General features: G+C 53.9%; 1 protein-coding gene across 4 annotated transcripts in view; it reads right to left on the reverse strand.

Annotated features, from left to right (window-relative positions):
- LOC116948380 (latent-transforming growth factor beta-binding protein 1-like) overlaps window positions 1-21,529 on the reverse strand; it is a 106,780-nt gene that overhangs the window by 51,050 nt on the left and 34,201 nt on the right. For all 4 annotated transcript variants that reach the window (XM_076071353.1, XM_032965000.2, XM_032964998.2 and 1 more), the window contains exons 10-22: window positions 18,001-18,123; window positions 16,901-17,062; window positions 16,601-16,783; window positions 14,512-14,534; window positions 14,046-14,085; window positions 12,518-12,679; window positions 11,944-12,042; window positions 9,580-9,708; window positions 8,841-8,966; window positions 6,735-6,857; window positions 4,264-4,383; window positions 3,204-3,329; window positions 740-865 (exon numbers count right to left, since the gene is read on the reverse strand). In XM_076071353.1, coding sequence (XP_075927468.1) covers window positions 740-865; window positions 3,204-3,329; window positions 4,264-4,383; window positions 6,735-6,857; window positions 8,841-8,966; window positions 9,580-9,708; window positions 11,944-12,042; window positions 12,518-12,679; window positions 14,046-14,085; window positions 14,512-14,534; window positions 16,601-16,783; window positions 16,901-17,062; window positions 18,001-18,123 — 1,542 coding nt within the window. The remainder of the gene's footprint in view (window positions 1-739; window positions 866-3,203; window positions 3,330-4,263; window positions 4,384-6,734; window positions 6,858-8,840; window positions 8,967-9,579; window positions 9,709-11,943; window positions 12,043-12,517; window positions 12,680-14,045; window positions 14,086-14,511; window positions 14,535-16,600; window positions 16,784-16,900; window positions 17,063-18,000; window positions 18,124-21,529) is intronic.

The raw sequence follows: 21,529 nt of genomic DNA on the forward strand, positions 1-21,529 counted from the left end.
GCAACGCACGTTGTGAATATGAGGACGGTGGGTCCTCAATAAATAACGGCCACGAAAGCGATCCTTTAAAGAGCAGCACGCGGCTAGCGAGCAGCAGGTTGCTGACCCCTGGTCACGGCTCAAGCATCCAGACGCAGTGCTGGCGGTGGGGGGTGGCGGGGGGTGGGGGGCTGACGGGCTGGGGGTGGGGGCGGGGCCGGTGGTGGGGAGGGGGGGGTGTCAGGCGGCTGGCAGGGGGTGAAGAGGGTAGAGTGGGATGAAGCTGAGAGGGAACTTGAGCCATGGATCAGTCGCTGGGCAAAAGAACACAACAAGCAGAAGGAGGAGCAGACAAAGCAGTCGCAGGAGAGGAAGAAGGAAGAGGAGGGGGAGCAGCAGCGGGATGAGGAGAAGAGGAGCTGGAGGAGGAGCAGCAGGCGGAGGAGAAGAGGCACAGCAGGAGGAGGAAGAGGTAGAGGAGCAGCAGCAGGAGGAGGAGGAGCAGGAAACAGGAGCAGGGGGAGGAGCAGCAGTAGGAGGATGAAGAGGAGCAGCAGGAAGAGGAGAGGGGGAGGAGGTAGAGGAGCAGCAGCAGGGGGAGGAGGGAGAGGAGCAGCAGGGGGAGGAGGGAGAGGAGCAGCGGCAGGAGCAGGAGGAGCAGCAGGAGGAGGCGGGAGAGGAGCAGGAGAGGAGGAGACAGTGGGAGGATGAGAAAGAAGAGCGGCAAGGAGGAGGGAGAAGCGGAGGACGAGCCGCCCACCTTTGCACGCCTTGCCGTCGGGTGCGAGTTGGTAGCCGGAGCCGCAGGGCACGCAGGTGAAGGAGCCCGGGGAGTTGCGGCACATGGAGTCACGGCACGGTCGCCCCACGCCGCACTCGTCCACATCTCAACGACACAGCAATGACAACAGCACGATCGATGAACACCGCGTGTCTGTGTGAACTGAACGTCCCAGTGAACAATGACGACGGTTCAAACACACCGACGTTGTACCGGTTTGATACATCTTGGCGGTCGGCAGAAAACTCATCGGGCGACTGTGACACCAACACTGACGACGTTCTCGAAGGGCTAGGAAACTGCAAAATGGTACAAACTGAGTCGGGGATACATTTTTAGGCAGCAGAGGCTCATGCAGCAAAACGGATTGTTGTACAATGCTTCTTAGGCTCCCGCTGCGTGTACTTTTCCGTCCTTGACCAACGCGGGCAAATCCACCGCTTGGCACACACGGCGTAAGGAGAGGGCTGGCGTCCAACGATGGACTGAGAAATCTGCCGTACGTGTACGCATATTAAATTTGAATGGATCGCTTGTCCAATCAACTGGAGAAGTGGAAAAGCACTCTGGGTTATGCTTGTTATTCAACTTGTTTATACAGGAAAGGCTCAGAAGGGTCCCGCCAAGTTTTTCGCAGCAGGCAATGTTGCTATGTGTGTAATCCAAATTGAGTAATTTGCTGGTTATTTTTCAGCATTGGGATTTTTTGCCTGATACAAGTTCCATTTTTTTAAAGCTTTTAAGTCATAGGGAGAAATCAGAGAACCCGGAGAAAATCATAAACGGATTCACTCAGTGACACCCAAACACCCACTCTGCAAAACAGGAGAACGTACAGGCTCCGCACAATCACATACATTCACTCATTTGCTCACACGCTCAAATCACGCACACGCACTCTCACGCACTGCAGAACAGGCGGACATGTGAACTCCAAGCAGAAAGGTGCCCGAGTGGGGAATCGAACCCAGGCTCTCCTCGCTTTGAGGCGTGAGCTTTGCTGCTGCGATGGCTACCTGCCACCTCGTGAAGGGGACCTCGTGAAACGCAGCTCTTAGGGAAGTTTCGCAATGCAGCTCAATTTCTCGATCCCATGGTCCACAGCTCTTTCGCAATGACTCTCCGGTTTTATTAACCTCGTGCTCTCACACAACACACACCAGCCCGGCCAACGCACGCGCGTGCGTTCGCTCACCGCTCGTGTGTGAATGCTTGCTGTGGGTTTTGTACCTCTAGCACGCAGGCTTTTCAGTTGTGAATTTTCAATCACAACAGATTTTTGGGTCAGATCGCTGCGTGACTACATTACCAACGTGTGTCGCACACCCTCCGCCACCCACCAGAATCCTGCCAGATGATGCTGGCGATTTCCTGACGATGCTGGTTGTAACTACCAGCCAAGCTTCGTACCAAATGTGTTCAATGTGTGGTGGATGTTTCTCCAAAATACCCGGTGGTGCGCTGATGCAAGTAATACATTGGCAGCGTTTGTTCACGCGATAACCTCATTTATTTGGCCGTGTCAGGTGGAGGACGGCTGTATGACGCACATTGGCGTTTTACTCACGTGGCGATCTGACCCAAACAAAAAAAGAATCAATGAATCATCGTAGTTACCTCCATTGCTACTTCCAGCTGTGCGGCGGTAGCGGCAGCCTGTAATTCAGCACTGAAGGCGAGGGCTGGTGGATCGCACAAATGTTGTGCGACTACCTTCCCGTGGGCGTTGAGGTGTCACGTACCCTGGCTCGCCAGGGGGAACGCAATGCAGCGCGTGTGGACCAGGGGCGGAGCCAGCATTTCAGGCCGGGGTGACATTCAACTTAATGTTAATTTCAAGAATGATTTAGAGAGTCAGGCTGTTGAACTAGACGCCATCGGTTGGCGACACACTCTGACAACGCAGTTGCACGGAGTCCGCCAGACCGAGTGTCGTACACTTATCCGCACAATGTCACCCCTGTCACCCCCCCCCCCCCCCCCCCCTGGCTCCGCCCCTGGTGTGGACCCCACCTGTTCCGGCTGTGTGGGATAATAGCGTTTCTCCCTGGAACGCGTGGGTTTTCATCGGGTGCTCAGGTTTCATTCCCACGTGAAACTCATGAATTGGCCGATAACCCCAGAATATGTGTACTCTACAGAGAGGGCCACAGAGCGTGGGCGATTGTTGGCGCCGGCTGCTCAGCACGCGTGGCTGCTGCCCTTCCCCGCTCGTCCTGTGGTTTCTCCTCGTGCCTCTGAGTTGTCATCTCCCTCTCTCTCTCTCTTCGAGAGCGATCATTACGAGTTGAAATCATCATCATCATCATCATGATCGCCCGTAATCCATATGGAATAAAACACGCATGGCCTCCGTATGCGTGTTGAACTTCTTTCGCGCCGTACGCAGCCCACTCGTGCTAACCGGGAGGCGCTAAACGGGGGTGCAAACACCGTCGCTTACCCAGGCAGCTCTTCCCGTCGGGCGCCGTCGTGAACCCCCGTCCGCAGGAGCAGCGGAACGACCCCTGGAGGTTGACGCAGCGGCCGTGCTGGCACACCGTCGTGCTGCTCAAACACTCGTTCTCGTCTGCGGAGGGGAAAGGCGGCAAGCGGCCGTGACGGTGTAATTAATTTGCGCCGTCGCGTGAAGCCGCCGGGGCAATGGGCGGCACTCCAACGAGCCCAGCGAGTTGACGGCACTCCTCCCCGCTCGGGGGCACGGCGCGGGGAGCTTGCGCACTTTCGTGTTTATGGGAACGGCAAGCGAGAACCAGAGAGAGCCAGAAGGGCGCGGCGACGGAGCACCGCCCGGCAAAAATTAAGGGACGTCGGAGAGAGCGAGGCGGGGGGGAGGGGGGCGGGGGGGGGCACGGGGGGTTAGCTCAGTCAGGATGCGCCGCTGGAAGGGGCGATGGAGGCGATGGCCAATGGTCGAGACTAGCGACGGAGTGGCAGCCAAAGTTGGGGGGAAATACCGCCAAGATATGCAGGTCCACCGAGGAGATGGAGTGAGGCGATGGCTTGGGGAGGCCCTCATCTGGCAGTGGATAGATCGTGGCTGTTGATAATGAAAACCTGAACGAGTGGTATAAGCTGATATGAACTCTATTTTGAGGCGCATTAGCCAAGGGTAGAAAAACAATGTACCCAGCAACCCTTCACCAGATTTCAACAGAGAGACTTTGAAGGCTTACAGAGCTTCAGCACGCCACGCATAGAGGCACTGGACCATTAAAAAAACCCCGCGATTAACAGGTTCCACCCTTCGTGTAGATAAAGAGGCCTACGAAACACTGTTCACTTCACGAGTCCCCTCATGCACAGCTCTGCCATCGCACGACACAGAGCCGTGGGCACGACCGGAACACGAGCAGCGAAATTTGTTTACACAAAAGACGACCACATTTAAACAAACTACGTTACACAATTGTGGTCATCTTCGAGAGCCATTCCCTGCCCCCTGCACACGGGGTGGTGCACCGCTAGCTGCGGGAGCGGCCCTCCTGGGCGGCGGGCCGTACCGACACAGCGTCCCCCGGAGCCCGTGAAGCCGGCAGGGCACGGGCGGCACTCGAACGAGCCCAGCGAGTTGACGCACTCCCCGCTGGGGCACGCGCCGGGGCTTGCGCACTCGTCCACGTCTGCGGGGTGGTGGGGAGGAGGCGGGCAAGGGATGGTGGTGGCGGTGGTGGGGGGTTGCGTTGGGGCGAGGGTGGGTTGGACGGGGGAGGAGTACGAGAGAGGTCAAAATAAACGAGTATGCGACACTTTACAACGCAAGCGTTTCTGCCCGCGGAAGTGGATAATTGGCAGTTTGGCAGCAGACGAATAAGAGGCTGTCGGGGACAAACTGCATCTGCAACATTGCAAGTGAGTCTTCCTTTTCGCCGCGGGCAATCGTTTGACCGACGTGATCAGTTTCCCATAGATGGCCGGAATTTTAATAGGCGTCATGAAAAGTGACCCAAAAATCACCGCCAAAAAAACTGACCATATTGGTGCGAGGGTTTCCCAAAATGAAAATAAAAAAAATATGTTGCTCTTAGGGACGCGAATTTGTTGTTTGAACTTGGGGGGGGGGGGCGGGGGGCGACGGGGTTAGCGGTTAGCGGCGGCAGTACAGCCAACGCGGCGAAGGGACGGGAATGAGCGTGGGCAACGACCCCTCGGGCCGGAAAAGCAATACCGCTGTAAAGCTGTCAGGAGTGGGCGAGGATCAAAAGCCCTGGGAGCACAAAAAAAGCGGCGACACAATATATACGTGGCGATGCAGCTAATACCAATTCCGCGCGTTCCAACATCTGTTTCGAGTTCCGCCGTATGAATCATAATTTGGCAGCTTCACGGCCGCAGCGCGATTGTTGTAATTGCCTCCTGCCTTCGCGCTACCACCCACAGCAGCAGCCAACCCCCACCCACCCCCCATCCCAACCACCCCACCCACTCACCCCACCCACCCCACCCACCCACCCCGCCCACCCACCCCCCACCTCGAGCCAGCCCTGGCGCGAGACGGAGGCGCCCGGTGTGACTCTCCGGGGTCACCTCGAGGGCAGTGACCTCATCAACGCGCCCGGTGTGAAGAGCCGGGCACAGAGAAGAAGGATTGAGGAGGAGGAGGAAAGTGAGGGGGGTGGAAATCTTCGGAGGCACGAGAGGTGGAGGGTCATGATTCACCCCACCAGAGCGAGTTGATGGGTCGTCGCAATCGTGGGACGTGATTGGTTGTGATCAAGATTTCGTTCTTTTCTATCTCATTTTCCTATGACGCCGTTGTGCTGTTTGTCTGCTCGAGTAGCCGACTTGTGACATGAGGATGCCACTGCGTTTCATCCGATTGCTGCTTCAGTGAATGCATGCACACACGCACAACAACATCAGGGGGCGGAGCGGTGGCGCAGAGAGATGAGCGCACTGCGCCATTCACTGGGCTGACCAGAGTTCAATTCCCAGGCGTGGCTGACATCAGTGGTGAGCGAGATCTAAATCATCGGCAATGATCTATCCACTGCTGGACGAAGACTAGGAGAGAGGGGGGGGGGGGGGTAGTGTGGGAGTCGGGCATTGTAGAGGATCCTGTCTGTAACTTGGCCAAGAACCAGCAGGAACCGTTCACTCACCGGGCTCCCCCACCTTCCAGCACCATGACCCTCTCTCCTGACCACCTCCCCCCCCCACCCCCCTATTTCACTTCTCACTCAAATAAAAAAATTGCCGTCGCGGGGAGACGGCTGAGCCGACGGCTGAGTGACGGCCAAAGGAGCGAACGGTGACGCCGAAGAGGCGCCGGCCTCCCCGTGCGGCCTTGGACAGGGGCTCGGTAAGCGCGAAGTAACGGCTTGGGATCGCGTGGGGGAGGGGGGGGGTCGAGGGTTTTGGGGTCAAAGTGGCGGGCAGGGCGGCCCACGCGTTGGTCGGCGGTGGAGACCACCCAGCCGGGGGGGGGGGGGTGCGTGGGGGCTGCCCCGTTACGGCTCTGCACACAGGTAGCGGACTGTCGCGGTGGGTGGGCTGGATAATGACCGCGGCGCCCCCCCCCCCCCCACCACACCGGTCGCTTCGCACCGCTGTCGGTGGCGGGGAGTTGTGGGAAAGCGCTGCCCCCCTACTGTGCGCGGACCAGAGGTCACTTTAAGGGGGTCTGAGTGTAGCTCTGTGATATCCGCTTCCGTGGGTGCCGTTCAGTAACCCGAGGGGGTTTTGCAACTGCTCCGCGAGAGATCCGAACGCCAAACGTCGTCTCGAGAGCACAATGCCGGTGCAATAGGGGCTGAAAGACGAAGGAATGAATGAATAGAAACACAAGTCGTCGGACGAATGAATGGAGAGCAATAATGGACGGCGACACAATGAGCAAAGAGCTTCGGGCCTGTGCTCACGATGTACATTCGTGCAGCAACAATAACAAGCACCGTGGGCAGTTTAACGATCCGCGGAGGGGACGACGACGACTGCGAAGATGACGGCACATTAACAAAACCGGGCCGCTCACCCTCGCACTGGCCGCGCCGGCCGGCACGGTAACCGGGCTGGCACGGCTGGCAGTGGAAAGACCCCGGCGTGTTGATGCAGCGACCCGTCCGGCACGCGCTTGGGTCCTTGCACTCGTTCACGTCTGCGCGCCCGCGCGCCAAACAAAAAAACAAAAAACGAACGACACAGCCGGTCGATCGGCCACTCGCTCGGCGAGTCGGTCAGCCGGTGGTGAGTCGGACGGTTGGTCACGTTTGGGCGGTCGATTAGCACGGTTGGCTATGTACGGTGCGAAAGAAGTCCAACGTACGCACGTGTCACGTCTGCACAGATATTATTCACGTATCTTCCTCAGCGTGACTCTCGTCTGGTGGGAGAGGGTTAATGACAGCAATTAAAAAAAAATCCGATTTGTAGCCACACTCGGAAGTTTTTTTGGCCGAAGATTTTTGTTTGCAACGGCAAGACATCTGGTTGCTTTTTGTAGCAGAGCAAGCAGGCACAGGAATATTTCTTACTCCGTGTTGATGTTTGATAATTTTGCCTCCGCAGTCCGCGAACTGCCGCTTGCCATTTTAGCGAGGCGGCAGCCGGAGGATGGTTGTCGTGATGTAACTTGATCTATCTGGGTAGCAGGCTGAAAGCGGCCTGGAAATTTGCTACTAACATAAATGCTGCTGGATAGTTTATTTGTACGTGGATGGACGAACATCTATCTGCTTAGTTATTCGTAATTTTATTATCACTCCAAGTGTTGAGTTTTAAACACATGGAGTGAACAAAGGCCTTCCAAAACTCGCATGTCAAGTGGCGTTAGCCAGGCATATGTGTGTGTACTCTTTTTGCATAGGTGCTCGCTGACATCGCTTGCTCCTAAAGTATGTTAAGGCTTATACGGGGGATATTTGTCTTGTTTTTTGCAGTTGCACAGCACTGGCCCTGAAGACCAGTAACAAAAAGTGGCCAAGAAAAGGCAGAGCACTCATGACAGCACAGCAGATGAGCGCTCCCAGGTTTTCTACAGAAACTCGAGAGCAGAGATTGTGGGACAGAGCTCTACGGGCAATCAACAGAGGGAACTAATAACGATAGCAGATAAGACGACGCATTTGTGGAATTTAGCGAGGATGGAAGACGTTGACGACTGTGGAAGGCGGTTCCAAAATCGACCGACGCGTAGAGAGCAGGGGTAAGAGAAATTGCCGTTGTCTGTTCCGCAATATCGCGGTTCACCACAGAGTGGATGAGAGGAAACGGCCAATCTAAAGGCACTCAATGGACAGGCACCGGGTTACTTGTCAGATCTTTTCTCTCCCTACCAGCCTCGGCGTGCGTTGAGGTCAGCTGACAGGCGTGACCCCTGCTCTGCAGTGGGAGGGTCGGACTCTGGAGGAACGGAGAGGCGGTGGCTCTCTCTGTGTTCGGGAGGCTGCCACCGTGGAACTCTGCCCGATCGCGTCAGGAGCTCCGCCCCACAGTGGCGACTTTTAAATCAAGGCTCAAGGCCTAGCCCTATGATTCAGCCCTCTGAATGTAATCAGGCATCTCACGAGATTACAAAAGGCGCCCTATGAATAAAGATTTGATTGTGTTGTTATTGTGAGCGAGGAGAACGAGCCTTTGGCGATTGACGGAGGTATGTGGGCACAAGGTTCATGGTAACACATTTTAAACGAAACTATTTTTTTTATTTTACCAGGTAAGGCCCAACTGAGCTATATAGCTCTTTTTCAAAAGCCAGCTGGCCACAAATGATAGCTCAACGCAGTGTGGCTGATCGTGTGTAAATTTATAGCAGCCAAATACTCTAAACGCACATTTCCTAAATGTGGAGGGAAAAACCGAAGGACCCGGAGAAAAATCCACGTGATCAAAGGGAGAACATGCAAACTCCAAAATATGCAGGCGTCAGGGTCGGAATTGAACCCACAACCTCCTGTATACCAGGCGAGGGAGATAACATCTTGCCATCGTAGGCAGATGGATGGGCGAGGAGGTAAAAAAGCAGGTAAATGTTATCTTTCCACGGTGGCAAGATGTTATCTGGATGTTATCTTGCCAGCGTGGCAAGATGATAAATGACAAGGCTTGGGTGACAATTCAGGGCAGGACAGGCACTGATTACCGACACACTGGGTGCTGCTGGGGCTGGCAGCGTAGCCCGTGGAACAGACGCAGCGGAAGCTTCCGGGCGTGTTTTCGCATTGCCCGTTTGCACAGAGGCCCGCGTTCTTCTGACATTCGTCTACATCTGTGGTCGGAGGGGGAGGGGGGGATTGTGGACAGAGGGGTTTGGGGGAGTGGAGGTTGGGGGGGGGGTGGCGGGGCGGGGGTGGTCACGATAAGAACAACACATATTTCAGATCCAGTCCTATTAATACAACCAAGAGAAACACTGTTGAGATGTCGCCAGTCAGATGATTAATACATTCAATTTGGGCTGTATTACAATGCCAAGCAGTTGAAGATCAGTTGGTAGGTGGGTCAGTAGGTAGGTTAACAGATGGGTGAATAGGTAGGTAAGTTGATGAGTGAGTAGGTCGTTGGGCACACGGGTGGGTGGGTAGGTCGGTAGGCAGACAAGTGCGTAGGTGGATGAGCAGGTAGGTGGGTGAGTAGGTATGTAGGTAGGTAGATGGGTGGGTACATTGGTAGGTGGTTAGATGGGTGGGTAGGTAGGTTGGTATGCAGGTTGGCCGATGCATTGATTGACAGATGGATGGGCGAGTAGGTAGGAATCCCTTTATGTAATCCGGACGGGAGCCAGTTGGACTGAGAGCCATGCTATCTGCCACTCAATCGTTTGCATCCAGCGTACTCTGTCGCAGAGGAGGTGATAGCAACCTAAGCCGAGGGAGGCTTACCGATACATCGCGTTTTTTGGCCGTTTGCTTGGAATCCCGGCTCGCACGAGCAGCTGTACCCCACTGCCAAACTCACGCACTGGCCCCGGCCACAGATGTTTGGATTTTGGAGGCAGATGTTCGTCACCGCTGTGAACAAAACACCCCATAAATAGTGTACAAATATAAATAAATATGCACGCAAATATGGCTCGAGATTTATTTTGATTCGCGTTCGGCGCTCGTTTTACACGACTACCCAGACCATAACAAAGCCCGGGCTCAAGTTACAAGAAAATATTCTCCTCCGAGCGCCTCTTTTGTCGACGTAAACACGAGCGGAAGAAAGGAAATGGATCAGGGGGGGCTTTGACGCAATGCTGGAGACGAGGAGCGACGCGTTGCGTAACTCTGCAAAAGACAAAACAGCTGACTCGGCGCAGCAGGCATCAAACGCACGCACGCACGCGCGTGGAAATTATTTCGCACCATACTTAGCCAACCGTGCAAATCGACTGCCCAAACCGACAAACCGTCCGACTCTAACAAACGCGAATTCTCACTTAAACTCCCTTGCTCGCGTCCCCTCTGCCACAAACACTGACGTCGTATCGACGGCACCGACCGGCATCATCGCAAAATACGACGCAGTTTCATCGCGAGCCGCTGAAACCCAGACACAGAGGCTCTCGGCCCCTCTTCGCCAAGCCCTGCCGTGCCAATCTCGTGGAATTTTTGCCCACCCCCCTCCTCCTTCTCCCCTTTCTTGTCCTGTGATTGGTGCTCTGTGCTGGGCTCGCGTCGAGTTGAAATACAAACACAAAAACATAAAAACACAGGATGTTGGCAGTGCCGGCCCAATGCGCTGACACGCGAGCCACCCGTAGCCCTTGTCCCCCGCTCCGCCGCCGCAACGAGCCGAGCTCCACCGCACTTCGTCACGGCGGGCACGGCCCCTCGACGGGCTCCGGTCGGTCAGCCGATCTTTCTTAAGACGCCAGACCACCCCCCCCCCCACTACCGCCCCATACACGCGGATAACACAGCACCAGTCCCGGTACGGGGGGCAGGGGGACCCCAAGCTGGCAGCTGACGGCCCCAAAGCCTGTGCTAATCCGCGATGGCGTTTCTGGCACCGCGGATAAAACTAGCGCAGACGCACGCGGGACTGGCGCGGGGCGGACCCGGCGCTTGCGCGGAGCGGAGACCACAATCAGCTGTGGGGTTTCTTCAAAGTGGCCGGCCGGAGAGCAGACAGGCTCCGATGGTGCCACGGGGAGCGGGCGGGTCAAAGAGTTGACGGCAGACGCGGCATCTGATTCAACTTTCTGGGGATCCGGCAGATCTGGCTTTCAGGCGAAGCGCTGGAAATTGTTTTAATGCCACGTGTGGCGGTAATTTTTTCTTAAAACTGTTTTTTTTTACTTTTACACATCACAGCCCGTTGTGTTTGATGGAAATGAATGCAAGAAGCGATAATAAAGGTCAAAGCGAGAAGTTATTTTCGTGAAGATCAAAACGGCCGAAGAGAAATAAGTATTTCATTGATTCAACATTTTCCTCCGTTCCGCTAAACGCGCGATCCGCGAGAAAATCATTCCAAATCCTATTTCTGTCACAGTGCACCCCGTGCTCACGTCAACAATCCCCAATCACACGTAGCATGCACAACCGTCCATCCACATTCATTCCTGCGAATGATTCGATTTCCAGTGCAATGCGTATCAAATAAATGCGGTTTAAAATCCTCGTGCAACGCTTGTCTGACGCTGCCTTTTTTCATCTTTTTCCGTGAAATACAATTTGACCGGAATCCACCTCCGGCGCCGCGTTCCTTAAAATGTGGCCGCGTGCAGCGGACCGCGGTCCCAAGATGGTTCTCATTTAGCGTCTCATGCGTAAACAAGCCCTTCCCTCGCATGCAGCACGGGGCGCCTATGCCCTCTGCGATGCCTCAATGGTTCCCTGGTATAAGCCTTTTTCCACTTGCACATGCGAGCCGTGCTGGTACAGGCCAGCACTGGGCCGGCACAGCACGGGTGGTTTTCCAATGGTATTTTACCGAGACGTGCTGCGCTGGCCTCACCGGATGACATCTGGATCTGGCTCGGGGCCGAGCAGGGCCAGGGGGCGTGGCACGACTCAGACACAGTGTCGCCACGTCATCTGCCTGTGTCTTGGCGTCACATGTAGTGTGTGACGTCCCTGGCACACACTACATGTGATGGCTTGTGCAGTGGAAAAGCAACCCGTGCTTCCTGACCCAAACCCCACTGATTGATGATGATGATGATGACCACGATGATGAAAAAACTGATCATGCTCACAATTAAAACGAGGAAGATGATTTGATGGCGATGATGAGAAGAATGATTAGGGTCGTACTTTGGATTCTCTTTGGCGAGTCTCTGTCGGGCGGGATGGCACCAGCTCCTCCTCCTGGCTGTCTCACCACGCTGCCAGGAGATTCACGCGAGGTACCTACTGCAGGAGAAGATAACGATGATGATATCAGTGATGATGATGATGAAGAAGACACTGATCACAATGACTATCATCATGAATAATCATAATGACAATGATGATGACGAGGAAGATGACAATGATAGAGAAGATAACGGCAATATCTATGATGGCAAAGCTAAAAATCGTAATTATGATCATTACGAAGGCTAAAATGATGATGACAATGATGATGATGACGGTGACAATAATGATCATGACAATGACAATTATTTCTAGATTTGAAGCTTTCGTGACTGCAAGGATCCATACTCTTTGGTTCTATTCGGTAAAGTCACGTAGGTTATTTTTTTACCTACGTGACTTTACCGAATAGAACAAATGACAATTATGACTACAATGATGATGACAATGATGACGGTGACAATAATGATCATGACAATGACAATTATGACTACAATGATGATGACAATGATGATGATGACGATGGTCATACTCTGGATTCTCTTGGGGGGCTCCCTGTCGGACGAGATGGCCCCGACCGTCCCTGCCACGGGCTGTCTCACGCCGCCGCCGCCACCTCCGTGTGTCTCTCTCCCCGTGGCCGCTCCAGGAGGAGGCTCCACCAGGGCTGGACGCTGCAGCCTCTGCGAGATCTCTTCCCCGGCCAAACCAAGAAAACAGCGGCACAGCCCAGTGCACACACGCAGCACACCGATATTGGCTTCCTGCATTTTGAGCAGTTTTCTCCGCACACGTGAACGCTCATTAATTGGACGATAACAACTGAATACATAGAGGGCCGCAGAGATTGGACAGGTATTCGGCACTGACTAACCACGTGGTTGGTGCCGTCCCGCGTGTATGTGTGTGTCGCAGCGGTTAGCGCGCTACGTTAAGAACCCGGTATCCCGAGTTTGATTCCCGCTCACGGCCAACACCAGTGACGAATATGTAAACTGGTCCTCGGCCTCCCCGAGGTCAACTCAGCCTCAAAGAGCAGTACCTGATGCGGTGTATAAACATCGCCACTGGGAAGACAAACGCGGCCGGGCATGGTGCTGACCAACCAGCTCCTCGTGTGCCGTGCCATCCCTCATAGGTGGTGCTCGCTAAAAGCACTTGCCCCAACAGTCTGTTAAGGCTCTACGGGGGATCTTTGTCTTTGTTATGCGGCGGGAGGTCCCAGAACAATACGGCGTTTGCACGAAGGTGATCACTGTCCTTCGTCTCCCAAGGGACGCCAAGCAAACTCCAAATAAACGGAGAGGCACGGCCGTTTATTTTGTTTAAGCGCTGCCAAGTGGCCCGCGAGCGTCTTTAGAGGAAGGACTTAGAAACAAGTGTCAAGGACTCCACCGGGATAACGGACGATATAAATACGAGACTTTATACATGCGGTGCACATATGAATATCAGATGTGTTATGACTCAGACCGCCTCTTCCCACGGTGGTTCGAATGAGTTGTCGCAATTATGGGTTGTGATTCGATTCAAGAGTATGTATTTATTATTGTACCCATTGTAGTAAATGGTGGCAGCACCTCTAGCGGCTTGCGTTGTAGGTGACACGAAACAATTACACAATCTCTCTCCGTCACCCTCCACTACACCTCCTGGAGTGGTGGCACAGTGGTTAGCACATTGTGCCATGAACCGGGCTACCCGAGTTCGATTCCCAGCCACGGCTAACATCAGCGACCACCCCCAAACGTTCACCAACCTGCCCGCACCAGTCTGGTCAAGTATGGTCTAACATCCCCCGAGACCGACACGGCTTCGGGAGGCCTTCATTCAGCAGCGAATTGACAAAGGGCTGTACATTATCATCATTATTATTAGTAACAACTCATTGAGACTAGATTAATCTATTTCAAGGGAATTGATGGATTACATGTAATTGAATGTATGCTGAGCTTGTTTCGCACCACACGAAGCCAACCGTGCTGATCGGTGGTGGCAAGCGTTTCATGACAGAGTGCAAATCAGCGACCCTTGCTCTGCGCGAGTCTTTGTTGCCGTACCTTGGAAACTCCGCTGTCCATCTTGGAGCTGAGCGATAATCTGCAGAGGAAATGATCATTGTGTTATTTCCGTACCCCTATTCAAGAGCAATGTACCTTAGTGTCCCACGTTATTTATGATTTGAGTATACGCATGAACACGGCACGCAAAGTGTCAACTCAAACACAAGGCATTTACATGGGCAGGACACATCAATGTCAGAAGGGATGATGATGATGATGATGGTTGACGGATAAGACTGGTGACAGAATGGCAGCCAAAGGCGAGAGCATGCCTGAGAAAAGGCCCACAGCGGAGATGGAGCAATGAGATCAATTTGCGTGCAGGAAGAAAAGATGGATTGTGGCATTCTAAGGCAGAGAGATGATGAGGGCATGGGGAGGCTTTCATCCAGTAGTGGATAAAAAAAACAGCTGATTATGATAACGATGATGTACTAATACAATTAAAAAAAATGTTTCTTACCTGCTGACCTTCCAAAATATCATCTGCAAAAAAACCCATTAGCAAAACATTATTATAATGCCCGTTATTACGAAACTATCATCGAAGCACTGCAACGCTGCTGGACACGAGGTCTCTTTGTGCTGAAACAATCTCAGTCAAAACAAATCCTCCGCCCGCTGTCCAGTCAGCGGTGTAAATGATTTCACCACAGTTTGCCAATCGGCAGCGTGTAAAAGTCGTCCGCTAGAGGGTCTCTCCAGAGCTCCGTCTAGCGGAGGCCCTTCAGCCAGCGGTCATCCCAGGGCTGCGTCTTCACCTGTGCCGACTGCCTGACGAGTGACCGTGTGAACTGCGCGTAGTAGAATTGTCGAGAGGGGGAAGCTGCGAGCAGATCGAAGGTGGCCGTGCTGGCAACACGATATTCACAACAGATGCGATGCGCGGCTGCCCAGAATGTGCACATCGATCGACATGTGGTACATTTCTCCATAGGGGCTGTTTAGTACAGCCGCTGCTGCTGCTGCTGCCTCTGCTGAAGTGTTTACTGGGCACACTGTGTAAAATCAACACTCTTGTAATTACACCAATGCCACATGATTAACAGTGGCTCCGCCACACTCGCTATTTTTATTTTACCAGGTAAGGCCCACTGAGCTATATAGCTCTTTTTCAGAAGCGACCTGGCCACAGATGATAGCTCAACAAAATGGATTATCACGTCGAAATGTATAGTAGCCAAATGATCTAAACGCGTGTTTCTAAATGTGTAAGGAAAAACCAGAGAAAAATCCACACGACCACGGGGACAGTAAGCACACTCCAAATATACAGGCGCCAGGGTCGGGATCGAACCCACGATCTCCTGTATACCAGGCGAGGTAGTTAACATCTCTCCACCTTGCCTCGCTTTGCGGCGCAGCCGGCAGTGTGCACAGAAGAATGATCCCAATACCGACTCACGTCAAAAGCTACTGAATTTTTGGGAGGCTCAACCGGGCACACGTGGTGGTGAACTGGCGGCCCCTCCCTCTGTTAGCCCCGCCCAGTTTTACATAGCCACGCCCACTCAACCACTATCCCCGCCCACACAGTGAGCGGTCTCCTCACCCTGTCCGATGATGGCCTCCGAAGGTGGCTCAACCCATGGTGTAATTTCTCACTCGATATTTACCGGAACGCTGCCAGGCTGGCTAAGAGTCTGGATTATGGGTGTAAGGTACAAGCTATACATCTATTCATAATAATCCTATATTATTGTACCCTATATTGCTACAATACTATTAACAGGTTTATACAATTTCTGAGGACAAAATGGATGGATGTGGTGTGCCAAAGTAACAGCCGGAAAAAAAGTTCTGGACTGTTCCATCTTATGTTAATCACTGGCCCTATGAGACTGTTCCACGTCATCCACACTGAGGTTAACCACCACCACCAACCCTGCAGGGCACAAACATCTCTCTCTGCGTCATCCCTCGCACTGCTCCACCCTGGAATTCATCCCATTGCCTCTCCCAAACTCTTACATTGCTCTTGCTTAATTCAATTAGCGTGTTGACCTCTTGTCTATGGCAACTTCGACAGTGCTGTTTCTTGCTGGCCGCTTGACGTTTTGACCCTTTGGTCCCTGTGCTCAACACACCGTGTTGATGAAAAAAAAAACGATTCAGCTCACAACGCGCCACACAGTACCCGCTCACGAAGACAAAGGACAACTCGGAGGCGAGGGGAGGAACCACAGACAGCCGCGCGGTGAGCTGGTGCCAAATCCGCCCCCACCCCAAGCCCTGCGGTCCTCTATGTATCAAGGTGTTCCATGTGGACAAAACGCCGGAGCCCACGGAGAAAAAACCCACACGCGCGAGGGGACAACACTCTATCCCGTACAGACGGAACAGGTCGGCATTTGTTGCTGATACCGCCTTCTCTTGGAGAGCCAGGGGTACGGGCTCCTCCTCGACGCCCACCCCCCCACCCTTCCACGGGGAAGGGAGATCCACCAACCCTCGCCGGCATCCCCCCCACCACCCCCCACATGCGCTGGTGCTACGGAGCCGCGCGCCCGTAGCCCCCCCCCCTCCCCGCCCCCACCTCGACCGCCACTCACAGTCGTCGAGGCCGCGGAGCAGCGCGGCGTCGTCCCCGTCGGCCGGGGTGGGCAGCGGGCGCCCGGCCGGTTCGCGCCCGCGCTGTGCCACCTCGTCCTCCGTGAGTTTGCGGATCTTGTACTTGACCTCGGACATGGGGAAGTGGTAGCCCATGCCGGCCGGGCACGTCTCCCGGAACGCGGCTGCGGGCACGGAGACACCACGGACGCACGGCACGCGCTCGTCACTCCCGCGGCCCGCACTCCCTCCCCACGTGGCCCGGTGTTCCACGTGTGTCGTGCACTTTAAGCCGCACTCACTGTGTCCCTCCGGGGGGCAAGGCTCGCAGTTCTTTCCCCAGGCCTTGCCCACGCTGCAGCAGCAGATGTGCTTGGTGAGGGGGATGGCGATGGGCAGCGAGCAGGAGCGGCCGTCGGTGGCGCGGTAGCACAGCCCCGTTTTGCCCGAGAGTAGCTTGTCGGCTGGGACGAAGGCCGTTCGATGGAGCGTGCGTAGGGGCGGCACAGGGTGGGGAGGGGTAGCGACAGCAGCAGCGTTGTCACCATCACCATCATCATCGTCGTCGTCGTCGCCGTGGGCATTGCTATCATCACTGGCATCGTCAGCGTCATCACGGTCGTGATCATTGTTATCGTCATTTACTTCGTCGTTAATAATCATTGATGATTTGCTTCTGATATATATGTAAAAAAACCTCAATTTTATTTATGTGGGCCATGAAATAGGGCCATCATGCCAATTATATATTTTATTGCTAAGGCCACACACCACACGCAGTGTTGTTCTTGGCGAATGTGTTTATATTTGTATTAATTGTGCTTGTGCACCACTGGCAAAGCAGCAGCGCGAGCATCAGCAGATAATGTTTTGTTGATCGAGCGCCGCCACCCTACACGTCGCGGCGTCTCAGAGCGCTTTACAGCGCATCCCATCTCAACGCATTGAGATAGACAACAGCTCCCTCCATCCCAAGGGCAGCTGTACCTGCGTGGCACAAGATGACTCAGCACCTGGCCTGCAAAAAATGAGCAGTAGGGGCCGATGCTTGCCACGTTTAGTCCCAATTGAGTCACTTGCTTGTCACGATCGTTTTCATTCCTTATGATCAACGTCGTGCTACGAGCCCGGAGATACCAATACGAGCGTGCGAGTAACTGAACCCGGTCCTGGGCCTCGCCTAGCTCGGCTCAGCCTTAAATGAGTGACTGGTGCAGTGTGTAAACATCAATGCTTGGGGAGACAAAGGCGGCCGGGCGTGGTGGTTGTCGGCCACACCACCCCCCTCGTGTGTCGTGCCGGCCTTCATAAGTGTTTGCTCACAGCACTTGCTCCAATAGTCTGTTTAAGGCGATACGGGGGGATCTTCGTATGGGTGTTGGTGAGAGATCATTTTGCTCACAGATGCACTGGTGGCTCGTGGAGTCGAAGACGTAGCCGATGAAGCAACTGCAGGTGTAGCTGCCCGGGCTGTTGAGGCACGTGGAGTTGGGGCAGACTCCGCGCAGCTGACACTCGTTAATATCTGCACAATCGGCGCGCACAAAGCGTGCAAACATTGGGCCAACGTCAACCAACGTTTACATGTTTACCAGGATTCACGCTCGTTCGGATAATCGGGTGGAGCGCCAGCCACAGCTTGCACGCGACGGAAAAGGTGCAGCCCTGCAATTGCTCGCTCATGCCACCGTTGGCAGAAGGGCCGCCACTGAACGATGCTACAGAGAGATCCATTTAGAGGGTCTTTTGTGGCCTACTCTTCCATTGGCAAGGGTGCGAGTACCCACGCTTTACCCCACCACACCCAACCTGCCAATCGACTCACTGCGGCTGTCACCCATTCATACTGCTGGGTGGACAGAGAGGATTTCAGAAACCCCCATCTATTGTTTCAACCGGGGGAGACCGGGAGTCGAACCGGCGGCATCTGGGTAGCAAGTCCCGGCGTGTTGACCACTGCGCCGCCGCCGTCCGGGGCACGCCGCGAGTTGAAAGCCGCAACGCGACCCTGCCCTGTTATTTCAGTCGGGAGCGTGCGCGCGGGTTAAAAAAAAATGGACTGTTTTTGCTTTGCGTTAAACCCGAGGGTTAAGTCAATAGCGTCGGAGTGGCGATTAGCCCCGCGATTGCCCGGGTGCCAGGTGCCGCTCACGCTCCTGCCCACCATCGCCCCTGCCCCCAACCTACCCCGTTTCGCATTGCTGCCCCAAACAAGAAGAAGAAGCCGCCCACAAATTAGACTTCGTTTCCGACCGAAGGTGGGCTAATGTTTTGACCCAGACATCGCACAGGCCCGTCTGCGCCGTGGCGTGTGCACAGCACCTGGCTGCCCCTCCCCCCTCGCCCCCCCCCTAAATCCCACCGGCCGCGCCCCCCTGAGCAAGCCCTCGTTGGTGCAGAGGGCTTTCATCTGCGCCGAGTTATTTAACATCGCCAGCCATGGAGGAAGCGCGCTAACGCGCCGCAGATGTGGGGACACGGGCGGTCCTGCTGGTGGGACGGTGAGCGGTGAGTCAAGGAGGAGGGAACTTCACGCCTGGGCTTGGTATTTAACCAATGATTCCAGAGGCCTCCACGATGACCACAATGAGGACGATAACGATGATGAACGCACGCGAGGATGCACGTCAATTCTGGGCCATGAGGATCGGGAGTGCTGCAGCGATGCTAATTGATGGTCATTCAACAGGCCCCTTTGTTACTTCACTGCGATGTTCGCAACTCAAACGCGCGAGAGTGGGACTTGGACACCAACGTTCATCCGTTGCGATGAACGACCAAACCTCGTCAACCCAATGAAACAATGCCCTGATAACGAAAGAGATTACAATGTATATACGATTAATTCGCATTCATAATATTAATTTACCGGCCTTTGTCAATACGTTTCTGGATAAAGGCCTCCTTATGTCCTGATGGTTATGATTGTTGAATCTATCTGCCCTGGGCTCTGACCCTAGTCTAAGGTGTTCTTGTTATCCCAGGATCACCAAATTTTTTTCCTGTGGAAATGGATACTTATTCCTGGAACATTACAAATTATGGTTGTCAGTTGCCTAATATTACACAACTACATTGGCGTGGAATTCTCGCCCTTCTTCTGGCATTGTCGGGTATTCTTCTTCCCACGATAAGTCCTGTTTTTGTTTTGTTTTTAATAACCCAGAGGTGCCAACCCCCCTGACCCCGTGCTGGCTGACACCGGCCAGCGACTCTTCCTAGCGGGACGCTTACAGCCACGACCGCCTCCCACCGTTTGCTCGCCCGCGCGGCGATTGTTATTCCTTCCCAGTCGCCGGGAAATACCTATTTAAAAAAGTATTTAAAAAAACCGCGGCAAACTGCCAAGCCTCTGCTGATCAAAGGCGAATGTAAAAACAAGGGGAGGTGGTGGGGGGGGGAAGAAGCCGGGATAATAAAATGAAGAGCAGGCCCCGCGGTCATTCGTCATATTCGGCGAGCTCTGGATAAAACCGTCGCGGCCCAGCCCATCGCAGGCTGCAGGGCCACCACCGGGGCGACCGCTGCGGTAGCGTCGGTCGTCCGTTCACCTCCGTCGCGTTGTGCGCACACAGCCGGCGTCAATGTATGCATTCATAGGCGGTGGGCAGGAAAATATTCGTTCTTGGAAGGGGCCTGACATTTTTTTCTCATCATAAGGTTAAACGTATTGGTTTTTTTTAATAGAAATTCAATATTTGTTTAAGTTAATGATTAGACATTTTTTTTGTTTATCTGACAAGGAAAGCGAGAAAGGGGTCAGGTCGTCCACGAGCAGGGGTGGACTGGCGGCGCGTCCAAAGGGGTCGGCCGTTGGACCGCGCTCGCTCTCCGCTATTGCCCGGTCCGGCGTCGTGGACGGTTCCACGCCTGGAGGCTGCGTGAGCACGCTCGGGCTGCCCAATAGGGCTGAGGAGCTACGCCCTGGAAGTTCTCGAAGAAGCCCTTAGCCATCCGGCACCTACGTATATTCTACCATGGCTTTATGCCCTCTCACTGCCCGTTAGGTGAGCTGAGATGCATCGACTCTTTGATTAAAGTAAATTATTACGCGAGAAATCCACACACAGCAATACACGCTAACAATTGTGCACCTTCGGTTAGCACAGTTGGCTATATACGGTGCGAAAGAAGTTCTACATACAAACATGCAGCATAGAATATCTTGTGTGTGTGTGAGAAATTATTTAGTTTTATAATTGTTGAATATAAATGGTGTTGACTTTTTAGTCATATATTTTTGACCATGTAAGGGCCACTGAGCGATATAGCTCTTTTTCAGAAGTGACCTGCTGAAGGAATTGGCTTATCACGTGGAAATTTACAGCTGCCAAAATACTCTAAACCCATGTTTCTAAACGTGGAGGGAGAAACCTCCACATATACAGTAGGCGTCAGCGTCAGGATCGAACCCACGACCTCCTGTAGGCTAGGCGAGGTAGTTAACATCTGGCCACCGTGGCGCCCAATGACAATGACTTCATGCTCCATTCACCATCTTCGAAGCCGCCCTAACACAATCCTGGAATCAGGTCTCGGTGCGCGCCGCTGCACGTTTCAAGACTATTATTGTTATCGTTTCGAGACGGTGCCAAAGAATGAAGTGAGAGGAGTAGGGTTCATTTTAGCCACAAGCACTTTGCGGAATGCGTTCCTGCGTCAACACTTTCGTATTATCCCACGGAAACACTTTCACTTTTCAATAATGGAACCACCTCTTGGATTACGCTGGCATCTCGTGAAGACGGTGAGCAGGGAATGTATGTATGTTGAACTGCTTTTGCACCGTACGTAGCCAAGCGTGCTAATCGGAGGTGCGAGGGAAGGAAAACAAACTAAACACAAACCGCAGTTCTTAAAAAAATAGTTTTTAATCGAGATTGAAAAGTGGCTTTCTAATATCGTTTCTCTCTTGTCTGTCTGTCTCTCTT

This window comes from Petromyzon marinus, chromosome 33 (assembly GCF_048934315.1).
Source record: "Petromyzon marinus isolate PM22_M1 ecotype Great Lakes invasive population chromosome 33, UKy_Petmar_22M1.pri1.0, whole genome shotgun sequence".
Lineage (NCBI taxonomy): Eukaryota > Metazoa > Chordata > Hyperoartia > Petromyzontiformes > Petromyzontidae > Petromyzon > Petromyzon marinus.